We start from the raw sequence: 20,888 nt of genomic DNA on the forward strand, positions 1-20,888 counted from the left end.
TTAAGATTTAATGTTTCTGAAACAAGAAAAATGTGGATGCAATACAGGATTTTGGAACGATTCACTGCAAAATAGTACAACTAATCCCAGGGGGATGTTTATTTCTTATATTTTATGTCTTCCCTACCTACTTCCAAAAAGGATTTGAGGCAGATTATAAAGGCCAGAAGCAGGAACACAGCAAGATACAAAAGTTAAGTAGTAAAAAGGGGAGAAATGAAAGAAATTGAATTTTAAGATTCTGGCCGATAATTTATTAATAATTTTTTGTAGGGAAGGGGCGCCTGGGTGGCTCAGTTGGTTAAGCTGCTGCCTTCAGCTTAGGTTATGATCCCAGGGTCTTGGGATTGAGCTCTCTGCTCAGCGGGGAGCCTGTTTCTCCCTCTCCCTCTGCCTCCCTCTCTGCCTACTTGTGTTTTGTCAAATAAATAAAATCTTTAAAAAAATAATTTTTTGTAGAAAAAAAAATGTTAAGTGTCTACCTTGCACCACGTGTCAAAATAAATTCCCAGTGTAACCAAGTGTTAAACATAATTGCTAAACCAGAAAGAAACTAGAAAAGCATTCCAGTATTTATCTGTTAGGGTAGAAAAAGCATTTCTAAACTTATTAAAGACAGAAGAAGCCTTAAAAGGAAATATTAACAGAGCGGACTACCTGGAAATATAAAGTTTCTTGACTTTGCAAAGTTCCCAAACCAAAATCAACTGGGGAAAATATTTCCAGTACAGATGACAAAGGGTTGATAACCTCATTAGGAAGGTTGATCCTCTTATCTGTTAAAAATAGTAAAAAGTCAAACATTCCAATAGATAAATGAAGGACAGAAAACAGGAAATGTTTGAAGAGTTAATACAAAAAGCAAATATACATGAAAGCAATCAAACCTAGGATATGAAAGGAAATGTAAATTAAGACAATGAAATTCTATTTAATATGATTAGAAAACTGTTAGCAAATTATAGCACCCAAGCTGAGAAGAGAGATTGGGGAAAAAAAGGGAATTTAGGGAGCCTGGTGAGAACAAGGATGGAAATTTCTGGAGGGTAATTGGGCAATGTTTGGAAAAGCTCATCAAACACACCCTTTTTCTCAGAAATTTTATTTCCAGAAATTTGTTTTTGGGAAACCATCAAGGATTTGTGTAAGACTTTAGGTACAAGGATCTTTGTCCTTTATTCTTTTATTTTTTTAAATTTTTTAAAGGTTTTATTTATTGGACAGGCAGAGATCACAAGCAGGCAGAGAGGCAGGCTGAAAGAGGAGGAAGCAGGCTCACTGCTGAGCAGAGAGCCTGATGCAGGACTTGATCCCAGGACCCCAGGACCATGACCTGAGCCGAAGGCAGAGGCTTTAACCCACTGAGCCACCCAGACACTCCTATTCTTCTTCTTCTTCTTTTTTAAAATAGAAACTATTTCCCAAAGGTTTTATAACAACCATTGATTATTTTTATTTATTTATTTAGATTTTATTTGTTTATTTATTAATTTATTTATTTTCAGCGTAACAGTATTCATTGTTTTTTCACCACACCCAGTGCTCCATGCAATATGTGCCCTCCTTAATACCCACCACCTGGTATCCCAACCTCCCACACCCCCCGCCACTTCAAACGCCTCAGATTGTTTTTCAGAGTCCATAGTCTCTCATGGTTCACCTCCCCTTCCAATTTCCCCCAACTCCCTTCTCCTCTCCATCTCCCCATGTCCATCATGCTATTTGTTATGCTCCACAAATAAGTGAAACCATATGATAATTGACTCTTTCTGCTTGACTTATTTCACTCAGCATAATCTCCTCCAGTCCCGTCCATGTTGATACAAAAGTTGGGTGTTCATCCTTTCTGATGGAGGCATAATACTCCGTAGTGTATATGGACCACATCTTCCTTATCCATTCGTCCGTTGAAGGGCATCTTGGTTCTTTCCACAGTTTGGCGACCGTGGCCATTGCTGCTATAAACATTGGGGTACAGATGGCCCTTCTTTTCACTCCATCTGTATCTTTGGGATAAATACCTTATAATAAGAAAAGCAACACAAAATAATTTGTTGCCTTTCCATATCTGTTTCCTTTCATTGGGAAGTTTGTATAGGATCAACGAATTCCCATCACTTAGGCAGTTTGTACCCAACTCTGAAGAGTAAAGTAACATTGGTCCGCCAGCATCTGGCTTGGTGGGGGGGATTGGTAATTAAATAAAAAGGTTTCTGAGTCATCAAAACTTGCACCCACACTTTTTACTGTTAATATGAGAGCTCCCTAGAGCTTTTACTTAGAATTTCCTTGCTGTTGTTATAGACAGAATTTGAAAGAGCCCCGTTTTCTCTTTCCGTCCTCCAGTGAGTTGAAGGCAGGCCCTTGGTTCCAGTGGAGAGGATGGGGTGGAGGAGGGGCGCCCACTGGGAGGGAAGAAGGGCACACGAATTAACCAACACAAAAACAGAAACAAAGAAACAAACACAAGTTCTCGCAAAGCTTGGCAGTTTGGTGCCAAAGCAGGGACAATCAACCCTTCCCACTGAAACCGTTCTTGAAGGCACGGATGATAATTAACATTCCCCATAAAGACCTGGAGTCCCCTAGAAAAATTCAAAGCCAGACGGTCAAAAGAGAGCTTTTACGTAAGGTGAAGAAATGAGGGGACTCCCAGGGGAGAAGCCGGTGGCGGGGTCTGGTCTCGTGAGACTCTTGGGAAGTTGTTCTGCCCTGCGGTGGCCGATCTGCCCGAGTGATGCGCGTGTGGCCCTTCTCCTCTGCTCGCAGGACTGCCCTCCGGATGCCGAGGACTTCCGAGCCCAGCAGTGCTCTGCATACAACGACGTCCAGTATCAGGGTCGTTACTACGAATGGCTTCCCCGGTACAACGATCCGGCTGCCCCCTGCGCCCTCAAGTGTCATGCGCGGGGACAGAGCCTGGTGGTGGAGCTGGCTCCCAAGGTCCTGGATGGGACTCGCTGCAGCTCCGACTCCCTGGACATGTGCATCAGCGGCATCTGTCAGGTGAGCCACACCTGCTTCCCGTACCCTGGGGTCCCGCAGCGCCACGGTCACTCCCCCTACCGAGCCTGACTCTCTTCTTTCATTCATGCAGATGAAACGTTGCTTCTGATACTTCTCATGTAAAAAAAAAAAAAATACGGCAGAGAGCATCACTCACCTTCCAATTATGTTTTATTTATTTAAAAAAGCATAAACTTTGTCCAGGTAGACTCAGAAGATGACAGTAGATGACCCCGTATGGTTCCTCTAGGTCAGTGGTGCTCCAGCTCGAAACGGCATCAGAATCGCCCGGAGGACTTGTTAAAACACAGGGTGCGGGGGCCCCCCACCCCCAGAATCTCTGACCCAGTGGGTCTAGGCTGGAGCCCCATAATTTGCATTTCTGACAAGTTCAAGGGAGATGCTGAGGCGGCTGCCCCAGGGACCCTAGTAAGAGAACCACAACTTGGGAAGGGTAATGTGGATGGGTTTGGGGAGCCTTTTAACCACTCACTCTTTTATTTATTTATTTATTTTTAAAGATTTTATTTATTTATTTGACAGAGAGAGATCACAAGTAGACAGAGAGGCAGGCAGAGAGAGAGAGAGAGAGAGAGAGAGAGAGAAGCAGACCCCCCGCTGAGCAGAGAGCCCGACGCGGGACTCGATCCCAGGACCTTGAGATCATGACCTGAGCCAAAGGCAGTGGCTTAACCCACTGAGCCACCCAGGCGCCCCCACTAACTCTTTTATTAAAATTAATTTGTTGATTTGGGTCTTTGGGAGCAATGACTGACTTACTCAAAAAATGAGCGTGAGTGCATCCCGGTAGATTTTTGGGAGCGGAGTTCGCAACACTGTGAAGCAGGTCAGGGAGACGCAGAACCCCACCCCCGTCCCCAGCTCGCAGTGGCTGTGAGGATCCAGGGCCCCGGGCCGGGTTGCTGAAACCGGATGGGGACGGCAGGGAAACGAGGAAACTCTACCCCATTCCCTTAATCTCTGGAGGCATATTTTAAAAGAATTGTGTCTAGGATCCCACACCCTATTACGCTCCTAAGAAAAACAGTGTGAATAAGGACAACACCCAACCGCCGACCAAGTGTCGGCCACTACCAGCCCTCTCGGGGGGCACACGGTCAAAGACGAGCCATGACCTCGCTCTTCCAAGTCGCCTCTCCTGCCTCCATCCGCTCATCTAGAAAGTGGCCTCTTGTCGCTCACCGCACGATTTTGAAGTCTTTCCTGAGTCCTCTCTGTCAGCACATACATCTAATCCCTTGTCATTCTGTGTTCAAAGTCTTTTTATTTATTTAAAATCCACCATTCCTTTCTGTCTGCATGACTTCTTTTTTGGTCTATGCCTCCAGCGACTCTGACCTAAATCGCTCGCTAGCCTCCTCCCCTGGGCTCCCAGCTCCCACCATTGTCCCGCGTGGGTCCATTCTCCACACGGCACCTGAAGCGATTGCTTCAAAACCCAAGACAGTTTCATGGTAAGAGTTGGTCACTCCCCGACTGAAATCCCTCGATGACTGATCGCAGCCTTGACGGTGAAATCCGCGGTCCTCGTTTGGCTTTTCAGGTTCTTCCTGGACACCCACGCTTTTTAAAAAGTAGACTTAATTTTCTAGATTCACAGCGAAATTGAATAGAAGGTACAGAGAATCCCATCTGTCCCCTGGCCCTTCATACGCATTACCCTGCCCGCTAGGAAATCCCACATCAGAGTGGTCCGTCTGTTTTGATCAATGAGCCTACGTTGACACATTATTACCACCCAAGGTCTGTGCTGACTCCTGGTGATACGCGAATGTTTGTTGACTGCTTCTACCAGTGGAGTGTCTTACAAAGCAGTTCCACTGCCCTGAAAGCCCTCTGTGTTCTGCCTGTTCATCCTCAGCTCCCCTGCTAATCCTTGGCAAGCACCGATCTTTCTATTGTCTCCGTAGTTTTACCTTTTCCAGAATGTCATATAGTTGGAATCACAGAGCATGTATGCTTCTCAGATTGACTTCTTTTACTTAGTAGTGTGCATTTTAGTATCCTCCGTGTCTTTCATAACCTGGCAGCTCATTTCTTTTGATCACTGACTAACACCCCATTGTCTGGATGAACCACATTTTACTTTCCTACTGAAGGACATCTTGGTTGCTCCCACGTTTTGGCAACTAGGATAAAGCTGCTTTAAACATCCATGTGCAGATTTTTGTATGGACACAAATTTTTGACACATTTGGGAAAACACCAAGGAGTTTAATTGTTGGCTCACGGTAGGGGTATGTTTAGTTTTGTAAGAAAGTGCCAAACTGTCTAGCAAAGTGACCATTTTGCACTCCCACCAGCAATGAATGAGGCTTTGTCTTGTTCCACATCCTCGCCAGCATGCGGTGGGGACCTTCCTCCAGATTTGGGCCGGTCTAGTAAGTGTGTAGTGTCATTTCATCGTTGCTTTGATTTGTAACTCCCTTAATGAAATACGGGGTTTAATATCTTTTCTTCCGCTTATTTGCCATCTATATATCCTTTTTGATGAGATAACTGTTAAGCTCTTTTACCCATTTTTAAAAAAAGATTTCATTTATTTATTTGACAGACAGAGATCACAAGTAGATGGAGAGGCAGGCAGAAAGAGAGGAGGAAGCAGGCTCCCCGCTGAGCAGAGAGCCCGATGCGGGGCTCGATCCCAGGGCCCTGAGATCATGACCTGAGCCAAAGCTGAAGCTTTAACCCACTGAGCCACGCAGGTTCCACTCTTTTACCCATTTTTAAACTGAGTTGTTCATTTTCTGTCATGAGAGATATTTGTATATTTTGGGTAACAGTCTTTTGCAAATATTTTCCTCCCAGTGTAACTCATCTTCCCATGTTCTTGACCGTGTCTTTTATAAAGCAGAAGTTTTTAATTTTCAATGAAGTCCAGCTTAACAATTATTTCTTTTTTAGGCATTGTGCCTTTGGCATTGTATCTAAAAAGTCATCGTCACGCCCAGGTCAACTAGATTTTTCTCCTATTTTATCTTCTAGGAGTTTTATACTTTTGTGTTTTATATCTAGGTGTGGGATTCGTTCTGAATTAATGTTTGTGAAGGATTTAAGTCTGTGTCTAGATACTTTTTCTTTTGCTTGTGGATGTGCAGTTATTCTAGTCCTTTTGTTGGAAAGATGATCTCTTCTCTGTTGTATTGCCTTTTCTCCTTTGTCAAAGATCAGGTGATGGTATTCATGCATTTCCATGCTCTCTGTTATTTTCCATTGATTTGTTTGTCTCCTCTTTGGCCAGTACAACACTGTTGTGATCACTTTAACTTTATAGTAAGTCTTACAGGTGGGTAGTGTTAGTTTTCTGACACTGTTCTTCTCCTTCAGTATTGCGTTGACTATTCTGGTCTTTTCCCTCTCTCTCTATAAACTTTTTTTTTCCTTTTTAAGAAATTTTTTTTTCAGTGTTCCAGAATGCATTGTTTATGCACCACACCCAGTGCTCCATGCAATCCATGCCCTCCACAATACCCACCACCAGGCTCACCCATTCCCCTACCCCCACCCCTCCAAAACCCTCAGATTGTTTCTCAGAGTCCACAGTCTCTCATGTCTCATCTCCCCCGTCCGATTTCCCCAACTCCCTTCTCCTCTCCATCTCCCCATGTCCTCTGTGTTATTCCTTATGCTCCACAAGTAAGTGAAACCGTATGAAATTGACTCTCTCTGCTTGACTGATTTCACTCAGCATAATCTCTTCCAGTCCCAACCATGTTGATACAAAAGTTGGGTATTCATCCTTTCTGATGGAGGCATAATACTCCATAGTGTATATGGACCACATCTTCCTTATCCATTCGCCGCTGAAGGGCATCTTGGTTCTTTCCACAGTCTGGCGACTGTGGCCACTGCTGCTGTGAACATTCTCTATAAACTTTTGAGTCAGTCTGTCATTATCCACAGAAAAACTTCTTGGAATCAAGTTGAGAAGAGCTAACGCCTGACAACACTGAGTCTTCCTGTCCACAAACAAGGACTATCTCTCCATTCATTTAGTTCTTTTTAAATTACTTTCATCAGAGTTTTGTTATTTTCCTCTTATAATTCTTGTACAAAATTTTTGTTAGGTAGTACATTTAATTTTCATGAGAAATTGGTCTGTAGGTTTCTTGTAACATCTTTATCTGGTTTTGGCATTCGGGGAAATGCTATTCTCATAGAGTGAGTTAAGAAGTATTCTCTCCTGTTTTTCTGAAAGAGATTGTAGAGACTTGGTATAATTTCCTAAATGCTTGGTAGAATTCGCCAATGAACGCATCTGTGCCTCGTGCTCTCTGTTTTGGAAGGTTATTAATTATTGGTTAAATTTCTTTAATAGGTAGAGACCCATTCAGATTGATTTTTCTTCTGTGAGTTTTGGCAGATTGTGTCTTTCGAGGAATTGGTTCATTTCATCTAGGTTATCAAATTTGAAGGCACAGAATTTTTTGTAATATTTCTTTGTTATCTTTTCAATATCCATGGGATCTGTAGTGCAGGTCCCCTCTTTCATTTCTGATATTAGTAATTAGTATCTTCTCTTTTTCCTTAGTTAGCCTGTTAGAGACTTGGGATTTGAGTGATCTTTTAAAAAAACAGCTTTTGGTTTCATTGATTTTCTTTATTTATTTCCTGTTTTCAATTTCACTGATGTCTGCTCTAGTTTTCTTTTTTTTTCTTTTTATTATTATTTTGTATTTAATTTGTTCTTTTTCTGATTTCCTAAGGTGGATGCTTACATGATTGATTCTGAATTTTTCTTCTTTTCTTACATATGCATTCCATGCAGTAAATTTCCCTATAAGCACAGCTTTTACTTCATCCCACATATTTTGATAAATAGTATTTTCGTTTTCCTCAAAATATCTTAAAATTTCTCTTGAGATCTCATCTTTGACTCTGTGTTATTTAGAAGTATGTTCTTTAGGGGCACCTGGGTGGCTCAGTCAGTTCAGCACCTGCCTTCGGCTCAGGTCATGATCCCTGTGTCAGCCTCCCTGCTCAGTGGGGAGCCTGCTGTGCTCCCCTGTGCATGCCCTCTCTGTCTGTCTGTCTGTCTCTCTCAAATAAATAAGTAAATAAATAAAATCTTAGGAAAAGAAATATGTTGTTTAATATCCGAGTATTTTGGAATTTTCCAGCTATATTTCTGATACCGATTCCAAGTCCAATGTGGTCATAGGAAGATGTTGTATGATTCCATTTTTTAAAAAAGATCTGTTAAGGTGCGTTTTGTGTCCGAGGATGTGGTCTTTCTTGGTGAATGTCCCGTGTGAGCTTGAGAGGGAAGTTCATCCTGCAGTTCTTAGAGGAGGCAGTCAAGAAGATAGCAATTATATCCATTTTTTTGATGATGCTGTTGAGTTCAGCCATGTTTTCACTGATTTCTCCTTGCCGCATATGTCCACTTCTGATAGGTGGGTGCTGAATTCTCCCTACTCTAGTAGTGGATTTGTCTGTTTTTCCTTGCAGTTCCATCAGTTTTTGTCCCATGCGTTTTGACATTCTCATTTGGCACATACACATTAAGGATTATATGTCTTCTTGAAATATTGTTCCCTCTATCATTCCGTAAATGCCCCTCTTAAACCTGATAACTTCCTTCCTCAGAAGTATGCTCTGTCTAAAATCAATACACCTACTCCTGCTTTATTTTGATTAATGTTAGCATGCCATATCTTTTGCCATCCTTTTACTTTTAATCTGTTTATGTCTTTATATTTAGAAGGGGATTCCGGTAGACAGTGGTAACTGGATCTTGGTTTTTGATCCACTCTGACAATCTTCATCTTTTAATTGGTACATTTAGGCCAGTGATGTTTAAAGCGATTATTGATATAGTTGGATTAATATTTGCTGTATTTGTTACTATTTTTTATTTGCTACACTTGTTCTACATTCCTATTTTTTGTTCTCTGTTCTGTTTTTTTGCAGTTTTAATTGAGTATTTTATATGAATGCATTTTCTTTCCTTTTTTTTTTTTTTTTTTTTTTGCCTTTTTTAGTAGTGGCCCTACAGCTTGTAGCATATATTTATAACTATCCAAATTTACTTTCAAATAACACTGCACTGCTTCATGGCTACAGTGAAAATACTGCAGCAAAGGAATAGCAACAATAGAATCCTGATTACCCCCCTACGTCCTTGTTGTTTTTTTTTTTAAAGATTTTTATTTATTTATTTGACAGAGATTGATCACAAGTAGACAGAGAGGCAGGCAGAGAGAGAGAGGAAGGCTCTCCCCTCCGAGCAGAGAGCCCGATGCGGGACTCGATCCCAGGACCCTGAGATCATGACTCCAGCCAAAGGCATCGGCTTAACCCACTGAGCCACCCAGGCGCCCCCCCCCCACATCCTTTGTATCAATTCTGTCATTCATCCCACTTACGCATAAGCGTATGTAAGCCCGTAGCTATGCAAATATACATGTGTAAGGATACACAATCAAACACATTGTTGCCATTATCATTTTGATAAACTGTAATCATCAAGATCTATTAAGAATAAGAAAAAATAATGCCTTTATTTTACCTTCCTTTATTCACTCTCGGTTGCACTTCCTTTCTTTATCTAGATCCACATTTCTGACCCATATCACTTCCTACTCTGAAGAACTAGGTCCGTAGGCAGAAAAATTCCCTCAACTTTTGTTTGCCTGAGAACTTCTTGATTTCTCTCTCACTTTTGAAGGATAGTCTCGTAGGGCACAGAATTCTAGGTTGATGGTTTTTCTTCTCTCAGCACTTAAAATATTTTACTCCACCTTCTTCTTGCTTGCGTGTCTTCTTGGGAGAAGTCCGATGTAATGCTTGTCTTTGCTGCTCTATAGATAAGGGGTTTTATTCCTCTGGCTTCTTTCCAGATTTGGTTTTTATCTTCGATTTTTTGCAGTTTGAACGTGAGAGCTAACATGTAGTCTTTTTGGCATTTATCTTTCTCGGTGTTCTTTGAGCCTCCTGGCCCTATAGTTCTGTGTCTGACATTAATTGGGGGGAAATTCTCAGTCATTATCACTTGAAATGCTTCTTTGCTTCTTTATCTCTCTCTTCTCCTCCTGATGTTCCCACTTCACTCAGGCCACACTCACTGTAGCTATCCCACAGTCCTTGGATATTCTGTTTTTTTTGTTGTTGTTGTTTTTTATTTTTTCAGTCTTTTTTTTTCTTTTTTCTTTGGGAATCTCCTATTGACCTCTCCTCAAAGATTCCACTCTTCCCCCCTTTGTGCTGTTTCTCCAATTCTGCAAAGTGCCAGAGAACTCTTACATCTACGGTCCCCACTGCCTTCGACCTACGCTCTTGGCTACTCTTGCTATCTATAGCCACTTTAACCTCGTTGGTTAAAGCCAATATATGTCACTGAAGACTGAATAAGAAAAGCAGGTTTCCAATGACAGAAATGGAAATGGCCCCACCATTTGAGGAGCAAGCGTTGGAAGGGGTGCCCTTGATGGGGCAGAACTTCTGGATAATAGTGAAGTGAGAAAAAACAAGCGAAGGGTCGGGGAGTGTTTAAGAAGGAGAGTCAGCAGTGTCTGATATTTCGGAGGAGTCAAGAGGATACGAAGGGAAATGTGTTTGCTTTATTTGGGCCACACCAATCCCGTTGGCGATCTCAGCTCGAGCAGTCTCTGTGACGTGGTTGGAGTGGACGCCAGGGGCAGGATGTACTCATTTTCTGTGGTCTGCATTCATACCATCTCTCAGCCTTGGGCTTTTCAAGTAGACAAAAAAGGAGGAATTATTCCCCTCCGTCCTTTCGCGAACACCATTCCGTGAGTCCAGCCGGTCACTGTCCCCCAGGAGGCCCGCATCCAGCACAGGCTCCCTTTCCCTGGTCCCTCCTTGCGCTTTCTGACCACAGCTCCCTCTTCATGACGTCCGAGGCCGCGTTGGCTCCAGTAGTTTCCAAGGCTTGATGGGGCTTGCAGGAAAAATGTGGTTTCCAGTACTGAATTAGTTCATTCTGAAAGTGCACTTCCTCTTCTGTTTTTGTGATGCTGATGGGTCGGCTGATTCTTTGGGCAGTGACAGGAGAGAGCTTGGCTGCTGAAAGCTGAGCGCTGATTTATCGTGCGTGTTTATCGAGTTTCCTGACAGCGGAGTCGATGAAGAAGCCACTTTGTAGTTGCGGTAAAACTGATAACAATTGACATCCGCTGGGTGTCTAGTAAGTACCAGGCGTCGTCTAAAGCTCTTGGCTGTGTGAGCTCCTCCCACGTGTGACGTAGGTATGATCATTGTTCCCACTTGGAAATGAGCTTTGAAGAGGCTAAGGAATTTTCCGGGTTTGAAAAACCGGATTCTGAAACCACTGCGCTGTGCTGATGACACGTGTATTCTCTGTGGCCGGAGATGTGGCTGGAGTTTGTAACAGGTCGTGAGATGCGGTTCTGGGAAGGGACGGCTGGGATGCTAGGTGGATCCTGCACCACAGCACCGTCAGGCTTACACAGACGCTCGGAGACAGGGTCCTCAGGCGTGGTCATGCTGAGCAGGAGGGCTGTTGGGACCTGCTCACTGTGAAGGGGGGATCTACCCATAAACACACCAGGGCTTCTGTCTGTCAACAGAAGCCGGAAGTCTGGATTTTGATGTGAAATGTCCAGTTGAAAATAACACATTGCTGTTAATGACCTTGCCTTATCCACTAACAGCTCCATTGTGCTCTGACACCTGCTTGGCTTTCCTGTGCTAACAGACAACTGCCAAAGCTCAGTGCCTTAAAACAGTTAAAGATGACCCAAGACAGTCAAGACCACACTTTACTTCTAAGGGATATGGGGACGTGGAGTCCTCCTATGGGCTGCAAGAAGAAGCTCCGTATTTGAGAACGTCTCTGATGACCACCACAGAGTCCATACACTCTGATTTTCAAGGCAGGAATGTAAAGTTTTTCTTTTTTTTTTTTTTTAAGATTTTATTTATTTATTTGTCAGGGATAGAGGAAGAGAGAGAGCGAGCGAGCACAGGCAGAGAGGCCTGGAGAGGCAGAGGGAGAAGGAGGCTCTCTGCCGAGCAAGGAGCCCGATGTGGGACTTGATCCCAGGACGCTGGGATCATGACCTGAGCCGAAGGCAACTGCTTAACCAACTGAGCCACCCAGGCGTCCCTCAAGTTTTTTCTATGATAGAATCCAACTTTCAAGAGATCTCAAACAGAAGGTGACTCAAAAAATGGACTCTAGAAGGGTTAAATTAGAATTACCTCGAAAGATTCATTGGTTTAACATGGAGTGATGCCACTTTATTTAAATGCTATGTTCTTTTATTTGGTTAGGAATTTGTATGCAGAAATGGTGAAACTTCAGTCCTTAGCTGAAGTGATGATTTATATAGGAGTATTTATTCCTGAAAGCACGGCTCATGTATTTTAAATATTCGTTTAAGTCTGATATCTTGTGTAAGTTGTCTCATTAGCTGCGCTGTAGGATATGGGCCTTGTCTTGTTAAATTATACCGTGTAGTGCCTGCCTGTGTAAAAATTGGTCACTTAATAGTTTTTAATAAATTTACTGACACATTTTATCGATTCGTGGTTTTTAAAATCATTCCAAGTAGAGATCTTGACTTCAGGAGATGTCACAGAGGTTGAAAACTGCTCGGGCAGCTTTTCAAACGTTGCTTATTATGGATGACGATGAGGTCCGAGAGCCCAAATTCAGTAGTCCCTCGGTTTCAAGGGCAGTTCTGACTTAGACCCTGTGGATCACAAGGCAACTGGAGCTTCTTCTCAGATATTATTTTTCTGTGATGTTTTCACTGCTTTTTTTGGCTGTAAGATTTGGATGAACTGTCACTTGAAACGAAATTCCGAAACAAATGTGAGTGCTCAGGGAGGTGTTTGCTTGCCTACGATCTTACAAGGCCCTAAACGCTCTTCAAAACAAGCCCATCCTAGCTCCTCAACCCACACCCTTTCTGGATGGCCAGATAGAGGGTGATTCTCATTCTCATGAAATGCAGAGCGCTCAGGGACCGAAATTGTGAGGCCAGAGCTTGGCTCAGGAACAGGGTTTCTATAACTTAATGGTAGAATTACTCCCCTTGGAGAAAGTTGCATGAACACAAGTTACTCACCGATTGAATCCCAACCATGCAAGCGTGTTTCCAGAATCAATCTCTCTTAATTTGTTCCACATGTACTGGTAAATATTAATAAAATTGCCCGTGTGACTTGGTTCTTTGTGGTCCGTCTACTGGTACTACAGGTGTGGAAGGTGTAGCGTGGTGTTAAGATTCTGATGTCAGCCGACCTGGGTTTTCTGGCCATTACTGACCCTATTGATTGGCTCTGTGATGCTGGCAAGTCATTTAACCTCACTGACATTCAAGTGCCTTACTTGTAAAATAGGGACAGGAGACACCACCTGCGTTGTCAGGTTGCTGTGAAGAGTCTGCTGTGACATGCTTGGCGTAATGCCAGACACATGGAGGCACTCAGTAAAAATCAACTATTATTCTTAGTATTTCATTACCACCTTTATAAAATTATATAATCAGGATGAAAGGATCTCAAAAGCCTTTGGATGTAGCGACTCCTCAGAGAATTTAATCCTCTCCCCAGTTTTCCCGCCAAGAAGACTCCTACCCAGCTCATGGTTGAACGCTTGTTGTTGGATAACTCTGCCTTTTCCAACGTTCTGATGTTGATCTAAACTTGGGCTTAAACCTGTAGCTTTCACTGTTTGGAAGTCCAAGGAACAAATGGAAACCCTTTCTTCATGACAGCCCTTTGTGAATTTAAAAATATCTTTAATCACAGGCTTTTCCTTAAACTTCCTTGGAACTTTTCCTGTTTCTCCCTGAAACTTTTATTTGATCTTTCTCCTTCCCTTCAGCACCAGAATTTTGGAAAGAATAGTCCGTAGATGTGTTTTCAACTCCCTCCAGTTTTATTCCATCTTCAACACCTTGGGTGTCGTGATTCAGCAGCTCCCGGTGCTAAAACGCAGAGGCCGTGCCCAGGAGTCAAAACAAAATGAAAAACAGAGATGACAGAAGGAGGTCTTTTTTATTAAGCCCTTTATAATGTTCTAATGCCTGTACGAGGGGTTTTTTTACGTATATTTTCTCATTTTATTCTTGTTACACCCTATGCGAAGTATGTATTACTATCTGTGTGTTAGTTTCGAGGAGGATGGGTCTCTGAGAGTTTGAACTGTTGGCCATCCGCCATCTTGAAAGTGTTGGAGGGACCGGACAGGGAGGTTCTCTGTCTCCAGAGTCCCTGCACTTAAACACCAGGTATAGAAACGCAGACAAGTTTGAGTGATATGGGAGGTAGGGATAAACTCTCCCACCACTTACTATAAGTTGGCCCACGTTATGTAGAAGACATATTTGTACAGTACAAAGAAGTGCGCCTAGCCCATGTCCTCATAGAAACTCACGATCTAGTGGAGACACACATGAATCCATACACACAGATACTCACAAAGGACTGAGAGCTAGTGGTACAGGCATATGCTATGAGACATTGCTCCCACTCATTCCTCTCCTGCATTTAAGGAATAGTTTACAAAGAGCCCAGATGTGCACACAGGGATGAACGGACAAAGAAGAGATCACACACACACACACACATGCACGCACACACGCGCGCGCACACACACACATGCACATACACGCGCACACCACACGCACACTCACACGCACACACACGCGTGCGAGCACACATGCACATACGCGCGTGCACACACACATGCACGTGCACACATACAGGAATATTATTCAGCCATCAAAAAGAATGAACTCCCATTCGCAATGACATGGGTGAACTACAGTGTATTATGTGAAGTGAACTAAGTCAGTCAAGGAAAGACAAATACCATATGAGTTCACTCATATGTGGAATTTAAGACACAGAACGGATGAACACAGGGGAAGGGAAAGAAAAATGAACTAAGGTGAAAACTGAGAGGGAGGCAAACCATGAAAGACTTCACTCCAGGGAACATACTGAGGGTGGCTGGAGAGGGGGTCGGGGGAGAGGGCACCTGGTGGGTGGGCACCGAGGAGGGCACGTGACGGGATGAGCGCGGGGTGTTACAGACAACTGATGAATCACGAAATCCTCCCCCTGAAACTAATAGCACACCGTATGTTAACTAAATTACATTTAAGTTAAGAAAGTTTTAAATCCAGAAAGGGCTTCTAAAGGTACGTATGGGGATCCCACGACAGAGGAAGGCTCACGTCGATCAATAACGACGGCCAGAAGGACAGATAAAGATACAGAATAGAGAGGGAAACAGAATAGAGATGTTGCGCTCTAGGATGTGGGGCTTGAGATACCAGTGGGGAAGATGTGGAAGGTAGACCGTGACCCAGATGGAAATGCATCGACTTGAGCGGGGACAGGAGACGTGGGGGGCGCGGGGGCAGAGGAAACAGGGCCTGTCGTGTTCCGTTCATTTTCTGTACACAAAAATAGGACTCCAGATAAAGACGTAAGTGAAAATGGAAAGGGAGGGGACGGCTTTAATTCGTCTCCTTGCGGGGCACTGGGCCTTGGTGAGATTCCTGACAGCCGGGCCCTGTCTGTCGCTCCTGCGTTCGGAGGTGGGCGGGAGGGGGCTCCCCCCGGGGGGCTGCCGGAGGGCCCCGCGGCCTGGCCCTTCCCTGACCGCCCGCTTCTGTCCGCAGGCCGTGGGCTGCGACCGTCGCCTGGGGAGCAGCGCCCGCGAGGACAACTGTGGCGTCTGCGCCGGCAACGGCTCCACCTGCAGGCTGGTGCGGGGACAGTCGAAGTCGCACGTCTCTCCGGAAAAAAGTAGGTTTGAAACCCCGCTCCCAGGGAGGGGACCCGCAGAGCAGCCTGCGCTCCGGCTTCGCCCAGAGCTAAGCTTTCCCGGGGCGAGGCGCCGCGGACCCGTTCTCCAAAAGTCACATTTCTTCCAAAGCCTGTCGCTCGCATTCTGGGTTCCAGCGTTTTTTTCCCAAGACTGCCTGTTTCTGTGAATCCTGACCCCAGCGTTTTTTTCCCAAGACTGCCTGTTTCTGTGAATCCTGACCCATACGGAGTAGGATGAGTTTTTAAAGAAATATTTGCCATTTTTTTAAGGTAGAGCGTGAAGCCACCACTTTTTAGTTGCCCTGGTGGCTTGCCAACAAGAGCATCTTTTCTGCCTTCTCCTCTTTCAGATCAGATGCTAAAGTCACTCGTTTTTCTGTGTGGACGCTGACCTTTTTCCTACCGTTGTGAGTTTTGTTATATCCTGAGTATCTGCCTTTTGTCTGTTATGCCCATTTCATTTTACTTTTACTTTTCAATCTTTTGGTGATGCCTCTTTTAAACAGGGTTCTCCATTTGTTACTTGACTTCCACTATTTGTGTTTTAAGGATCGTTAGTTTCGAAGTTTTATGTGCTCGGAAACTCTCGTTTTCCTCTGTTAGAAGTATCCGCCTTTTTTAGTCCTTTGATGCGGGAGTCAGGAAACATTTTGGGTAAAGGGCCAGAGAGTAAGTATTTTAGGGTTTTACCGAGCAGGTGTTCCCGGCCTCGAGGTTCTGGACTGTTGTCGCAACAGCAAGACACCAACAGACGATTCGAGAACAAAGGGCATCGCTGTGTTCCCATAAAACTTTATGTACAACGGAGTTCATTCAAGCCAGAACTGTGGACATCGGCCACGGAAACTGGGGAGTGGTGACAAGAGGTGCCCGAGGCCCATAGGCGGCCGTGGCAGTGAGTGGCAGTGCTGGTCGAGAGGCCTGTCGCCTGTTACTGACAGAAGGAGATGGCCAAGCCGGCGCCCCGAAGGCGGTGTGGCCAGTGGTCCGAGGGCCAGTCTGTTGCGTCATCACTTCCTCAGCGAGCATCCCGGGGGGGAAGTGGTCCCAACAGCCCGAGTTGGCACAGAAGCAAGAGAGAGCGTGGAGGGTGCGGGCCACACCTGTGATGCCAGGAAGCAGGGCTGCCTTGCTGGCGTGCCCCTGGAGGACCTCAGACCTCAAAGTGGTACGAAGGACCCTTCCGAAAACAGGACGGGCCAGAGTGGCTGCTCATCCTGGACCGGAATCCCCCATCCTGGGCGCTGTTAGCCGAGGCTTCTTACTACGCGTTGGCAAGCAGATCCTCCCGAGGGGACCTTGTTGAAGTCCGGAGGGGCACACCCACCGGCTCATGAGCGACAGCTGTGGCTTTTCTGGAAGCCCTGGTGATGCCCTCTTCTCAGATCCGGCCGTGTGTGTTCTAACCCCCTTTGGCGCCCAGGTGGTCAGCCAGACATCGACCGCAGACCTGAGGCCATGTCCTTTATTTCCCGGAGTCTTCCTCCCCAAGCACCTGCTCGCTGCTCTGTGTCCCTTCCAGGAGTTCCTCTTTTTGCTAGTGGCCATGAGCAACTTTACGTTTCAGACCCTTCCTCTGTAATTACAGTCTATCTGCCCGAGCGACGTCGTCCTTTGGGAAGAAGGCTTGCTTTCCTACTTAGAATGCGCACACGACATTCATAACCAGCAGACTCGTCTGGTTTTGAAGTTTTCCTTTTCCCATATTTTTAAAGTAAACATACATTTTCTAATTCTGACAAAAAAAAAAAATAGAGCTGTTTCAAGTTCAGGAGATTAACTGTGATCTGTATGGTATTTAAATAAGCAATATCGAAACATCTAAAAGAAGTGTATAAATATATATGTCCAAAATATACGGAAAGAGAAGTGAGAACGGAATCAAATGGTTTTTAAAAAGTAAGAGTTAAACTCAAAAGAATGGAGGGGAAAATACAAGACATGCAGAAATTAAAAAAAAAAAAAAACACATCAGACTTTATTTACAGAAATAAGCAGTACGCTGAATTTGACCCTCAGGTTGTAGTTGGCAACCCCCTGCCTGAAAGGGAAAAAATTATTCCTGTGTGTTTTCTGCCAGCGCTTTTACGGTTTTGTTTTTCTCCGTTAAAACCCGCTCGTTTGAATTTATTTTGATGTGACTTATGAAATAGGGATTTTACTTGTTCTCTCCGTATGGGGAGAGCACCGTGGGAGGCGCGGACGGCGGCGGGGAGGGTTTTCCAGGTGGAGGGAACACAAAGTCCGTGGTAGGACACTAACGGAAAGCCCTGGCGTGCTTGAGAGACTAGTTCTGGGTCGTTCAGACCTGAATCCCCTTCCAGCCACGGTCGGGGTGGAGGGTGAGACAGACAGCGTCCTGGAAGCAACCACGGAGGCCCTCGCCGTTGCGCCGTACACGTCACGTTAAGCGGAGTCCCTTGTGCAAGTCCAGGCAGAGGAGCGACATGGCTGGATTTGTGTCTTACCAGCATCCTTCGGGCAGCAGCGGGAGGCTGGACTCCCTGTGCGTTGAGCCTGGAGGCATGGAGTCCAAAACGCTCGGAAGTGTTTGCAGTCACGAAGCCCTCGTCCAGGGAGCGTGGTGGGGGAGGGAGAGGAAGGAACAGATCCGAGAGATCTTTAGCGGGTAGAGTCCTCAGAGTTCCATAATGCTTGGACTGAAGATCACAAGAGCCAAGAAGTGAGGACGTGGCCAGCACTCCGGCTGGAGCAGCAAAGCTGTTCCTTTGAGCAGGGAGCTCCTGAAGAGGGGTCCCGTACCAAAGATCAGGGCTCCCACCTCCTTGGATTTTCCTTCTCTTGGGAAATTTGCCCCTATAAGTGTTCGATATCTCGGTACCTTTCTGAGACCTTCAAACAGATGCTCATGTTTTGTCTGTGACGGAAAGCTGGGTCTGAAATGGGGCGGCCCGTGGTTGGCTCGTGGCAACGTCCCCTCGTTGGCGGTGAGCGAAGGCAGGCAGGGCCGCCCAAGGGGAGCGTGTAGATACACAAAGAAGCCGAGCCGCATCCGGGGAGCGCCCGGGGTCAGGGCATGTGGCCAATGGAGAAACTGAGTTAGAGGACGGAAGAAGAGGGGGTAAAGGCGGAACTTCGCAAACGCAGGGCCCTGGGAGCCGGAGGACTGAGTCACTCCCCAGGGGAGGTAATGGTCGACCGTGTGAGCTGCTGCTGGGACACCCGCCGGAATAAGAGTCCAAAACGTACTCTCTGGCAACTCGGAGACCATCTGTGACCTTAGCAAGAGTGGCCTCCGTGAATTTCAGGCCGGAGCCGAGGCCTGATTGCCTTGGGTTGAGGAGTGGACAGAAGGTGATATCGGTGGACGGAAAGACAGAAGGAGGCCACGCAGCGGCAGCAGGTCGGCAGCTGGGGGGACCGCGCAGGCCCCACGGAGGACACGGTGAGGACTCAGCAGCCCTCGTGTGTTCCCATCCTGGTCTGCAGGAGGCCGTCAAGGCTGCGGAAGCTGCTGTGCCATGTGTCTCTGGACCCAGGCCCCTCTCTGGCCTTCATCAGCCTAGAGGATGGCTTTCCGCTCTGCAGTTGTGAAGTCACTATAAACTTTTGCGCCTCTCCACACCCGGACAGTAAAGACGGTGGAGCCGAAGACATTCCTTGAAGGCTGTGCCCTCTGTGTAGGAAGGAACGTCCCCCCCTGGGGCGGGGGGAGTGGGTTCTGCCCCTTTCTCTTCTTACTGACATCCATACACCGTTTTATCATTCCCGTATTCCTTAATTCCGCCCATCTTTTCTAGCATGGTTTTGCTGTTTTCAAGCCCATTCAACAGATGGGGGCCTAAGGACCGGGGATGTTAAGAAACCTATGAAAGGCAATATAGAAAAGTCGCTAAGAAATTGGGCTCTGGGGCCGGGGTTGAAATCCCAGGTTTGTGGCTTACTACTGTGTAAACAGACCAAGTTCTTTTTTTTTTTTTTTTTAAACTTCTATGTGTATTTTGGTTTTTTTGTTGAAACTGGAAATGGCCCTAATCCTGCCTTTGTAGATGTTTTCGGGATGAATAAGTAAATCACTCATGCTGAGCGTTCCTTGTAGCGTCTGGCACCTTGACAGTGCCCAGGAAATGCCAGCAGGGTTTTTATTAGACACGTGGCTCATTTGGGTACCATGGATGACGCAGCTTTTCCATACATTCAGCATCAGCATGGACATTCGTAAACAGACGTCCAAGTCAACCATCTGTCCACCTGGGTCTTGCTTTTGAGAAGCTGCTGATGGGTGTGGAAGAAGACCTTGTCCGAGGTGCCCAGGAAGGGTGAACGAGTGGGAAAGGAGGGATGCCGCTCAGGGGGAGACCACCAGGAGCCAGGCTGGACTGTGAAGGGTTAAGTCAGGCCAGCGTTTGGCCTTGAAGACGGAGAGCGGGGGGCATCATCGCCTGCCTGCCCCGGGGGTTGGGGACGGGCCTGGAGTTAGCCTTGGCTTTAAAAACCTTGGAAGTCTCCTCAGAAATGCATGTCGTCTTGTCAGGGTCCAGCAGAGACTAGAAGTCGAGATCATTCTAACTGAACCAGGGGAGAAGCCGAGAGAAACGGGGTCATGAAACCAGTGTCTCTGGGGAAGTGTGCTGAGGAGGCCCCGAAATGGGGAAGGACAGGTTGTGGGGGCGGGGGGGGGGGTGCTGGCTGGAAGGGGCCTGGTTGCCTTTCCCAGTTTTGCCCTCCTGGTGAGGTAGATCCGATTCTCTCCCTGTCTCGCTCTCTCACACACGCATTGATGTTTGCTTTTTGGATTATAGATCCTTCGGAGAATCTATTGAAAGGTGGGCATTTTCCCGGAATGCCTATGTACCCATAAGGCCCAAATTTGCCATTCTGATTTTTTTTTTGAGGGCATCTCAGACCCCCTGTACCAGTTCAGGACATTCCAGGTCAAAACCCCCGAAAAAGCTAATCTTTTTGATTCCTTTCTACAAAGAAAGGGTGACGGGCGCATCCAGCAGGTGAGGTGACGGGGAGAGGGCAGGGCTGCTGGCCGGGCCCCGGGCCCCGTACGTGTGTGCTCGGGCTCCGGCTAACGTTAGCAATCCCTGCCTGCATGAAAACATGCTGCTTCTCCTCCT

The 20,888-nt window shown here is 45.9% G+C and overlaps 1 protein-coding gene across 3 annotated transcripts in view; it reads left to right on the forward strand.

Moving 5' to 3' along the window:
- The window catches only part of LOC309867399 (endophilin-A3), a 487,937-nt gene that overhangs the window by 290,401 nt on the left and 176,648 nt on the right, over nucleotides 1-20,888 (forward strand). For all 3 annotated transcript variants that reach the window (XM_082736215.1, XM_082736212.1, XM_082736211.1), the window contains 2 exons: nucleotides 2,770-3,006; nucleotides 15,654-15,780. In XM_082736215.1, the coding sequence (XP_082592341.1) occupies nucleotides 2,770-3,006; nucleotides 15,654-15,780 (364 nt within the window). The remainder of the gene's footprint in view (nucleotides 1-2,769; nucleotides 3,007-15,653; nucleotides 15,781-20,888) is intronic.

Source organism: Mustela nivalis (assembly GCF_964662115.1).
Source record: "Mustela nivalis genome assembly, chromosome: 6".
NCBI lineage: Eukaryota > Metazoa > Chordata > Mammalia > Carnivora > Mustelidae > Mustela > Mustela nivalis.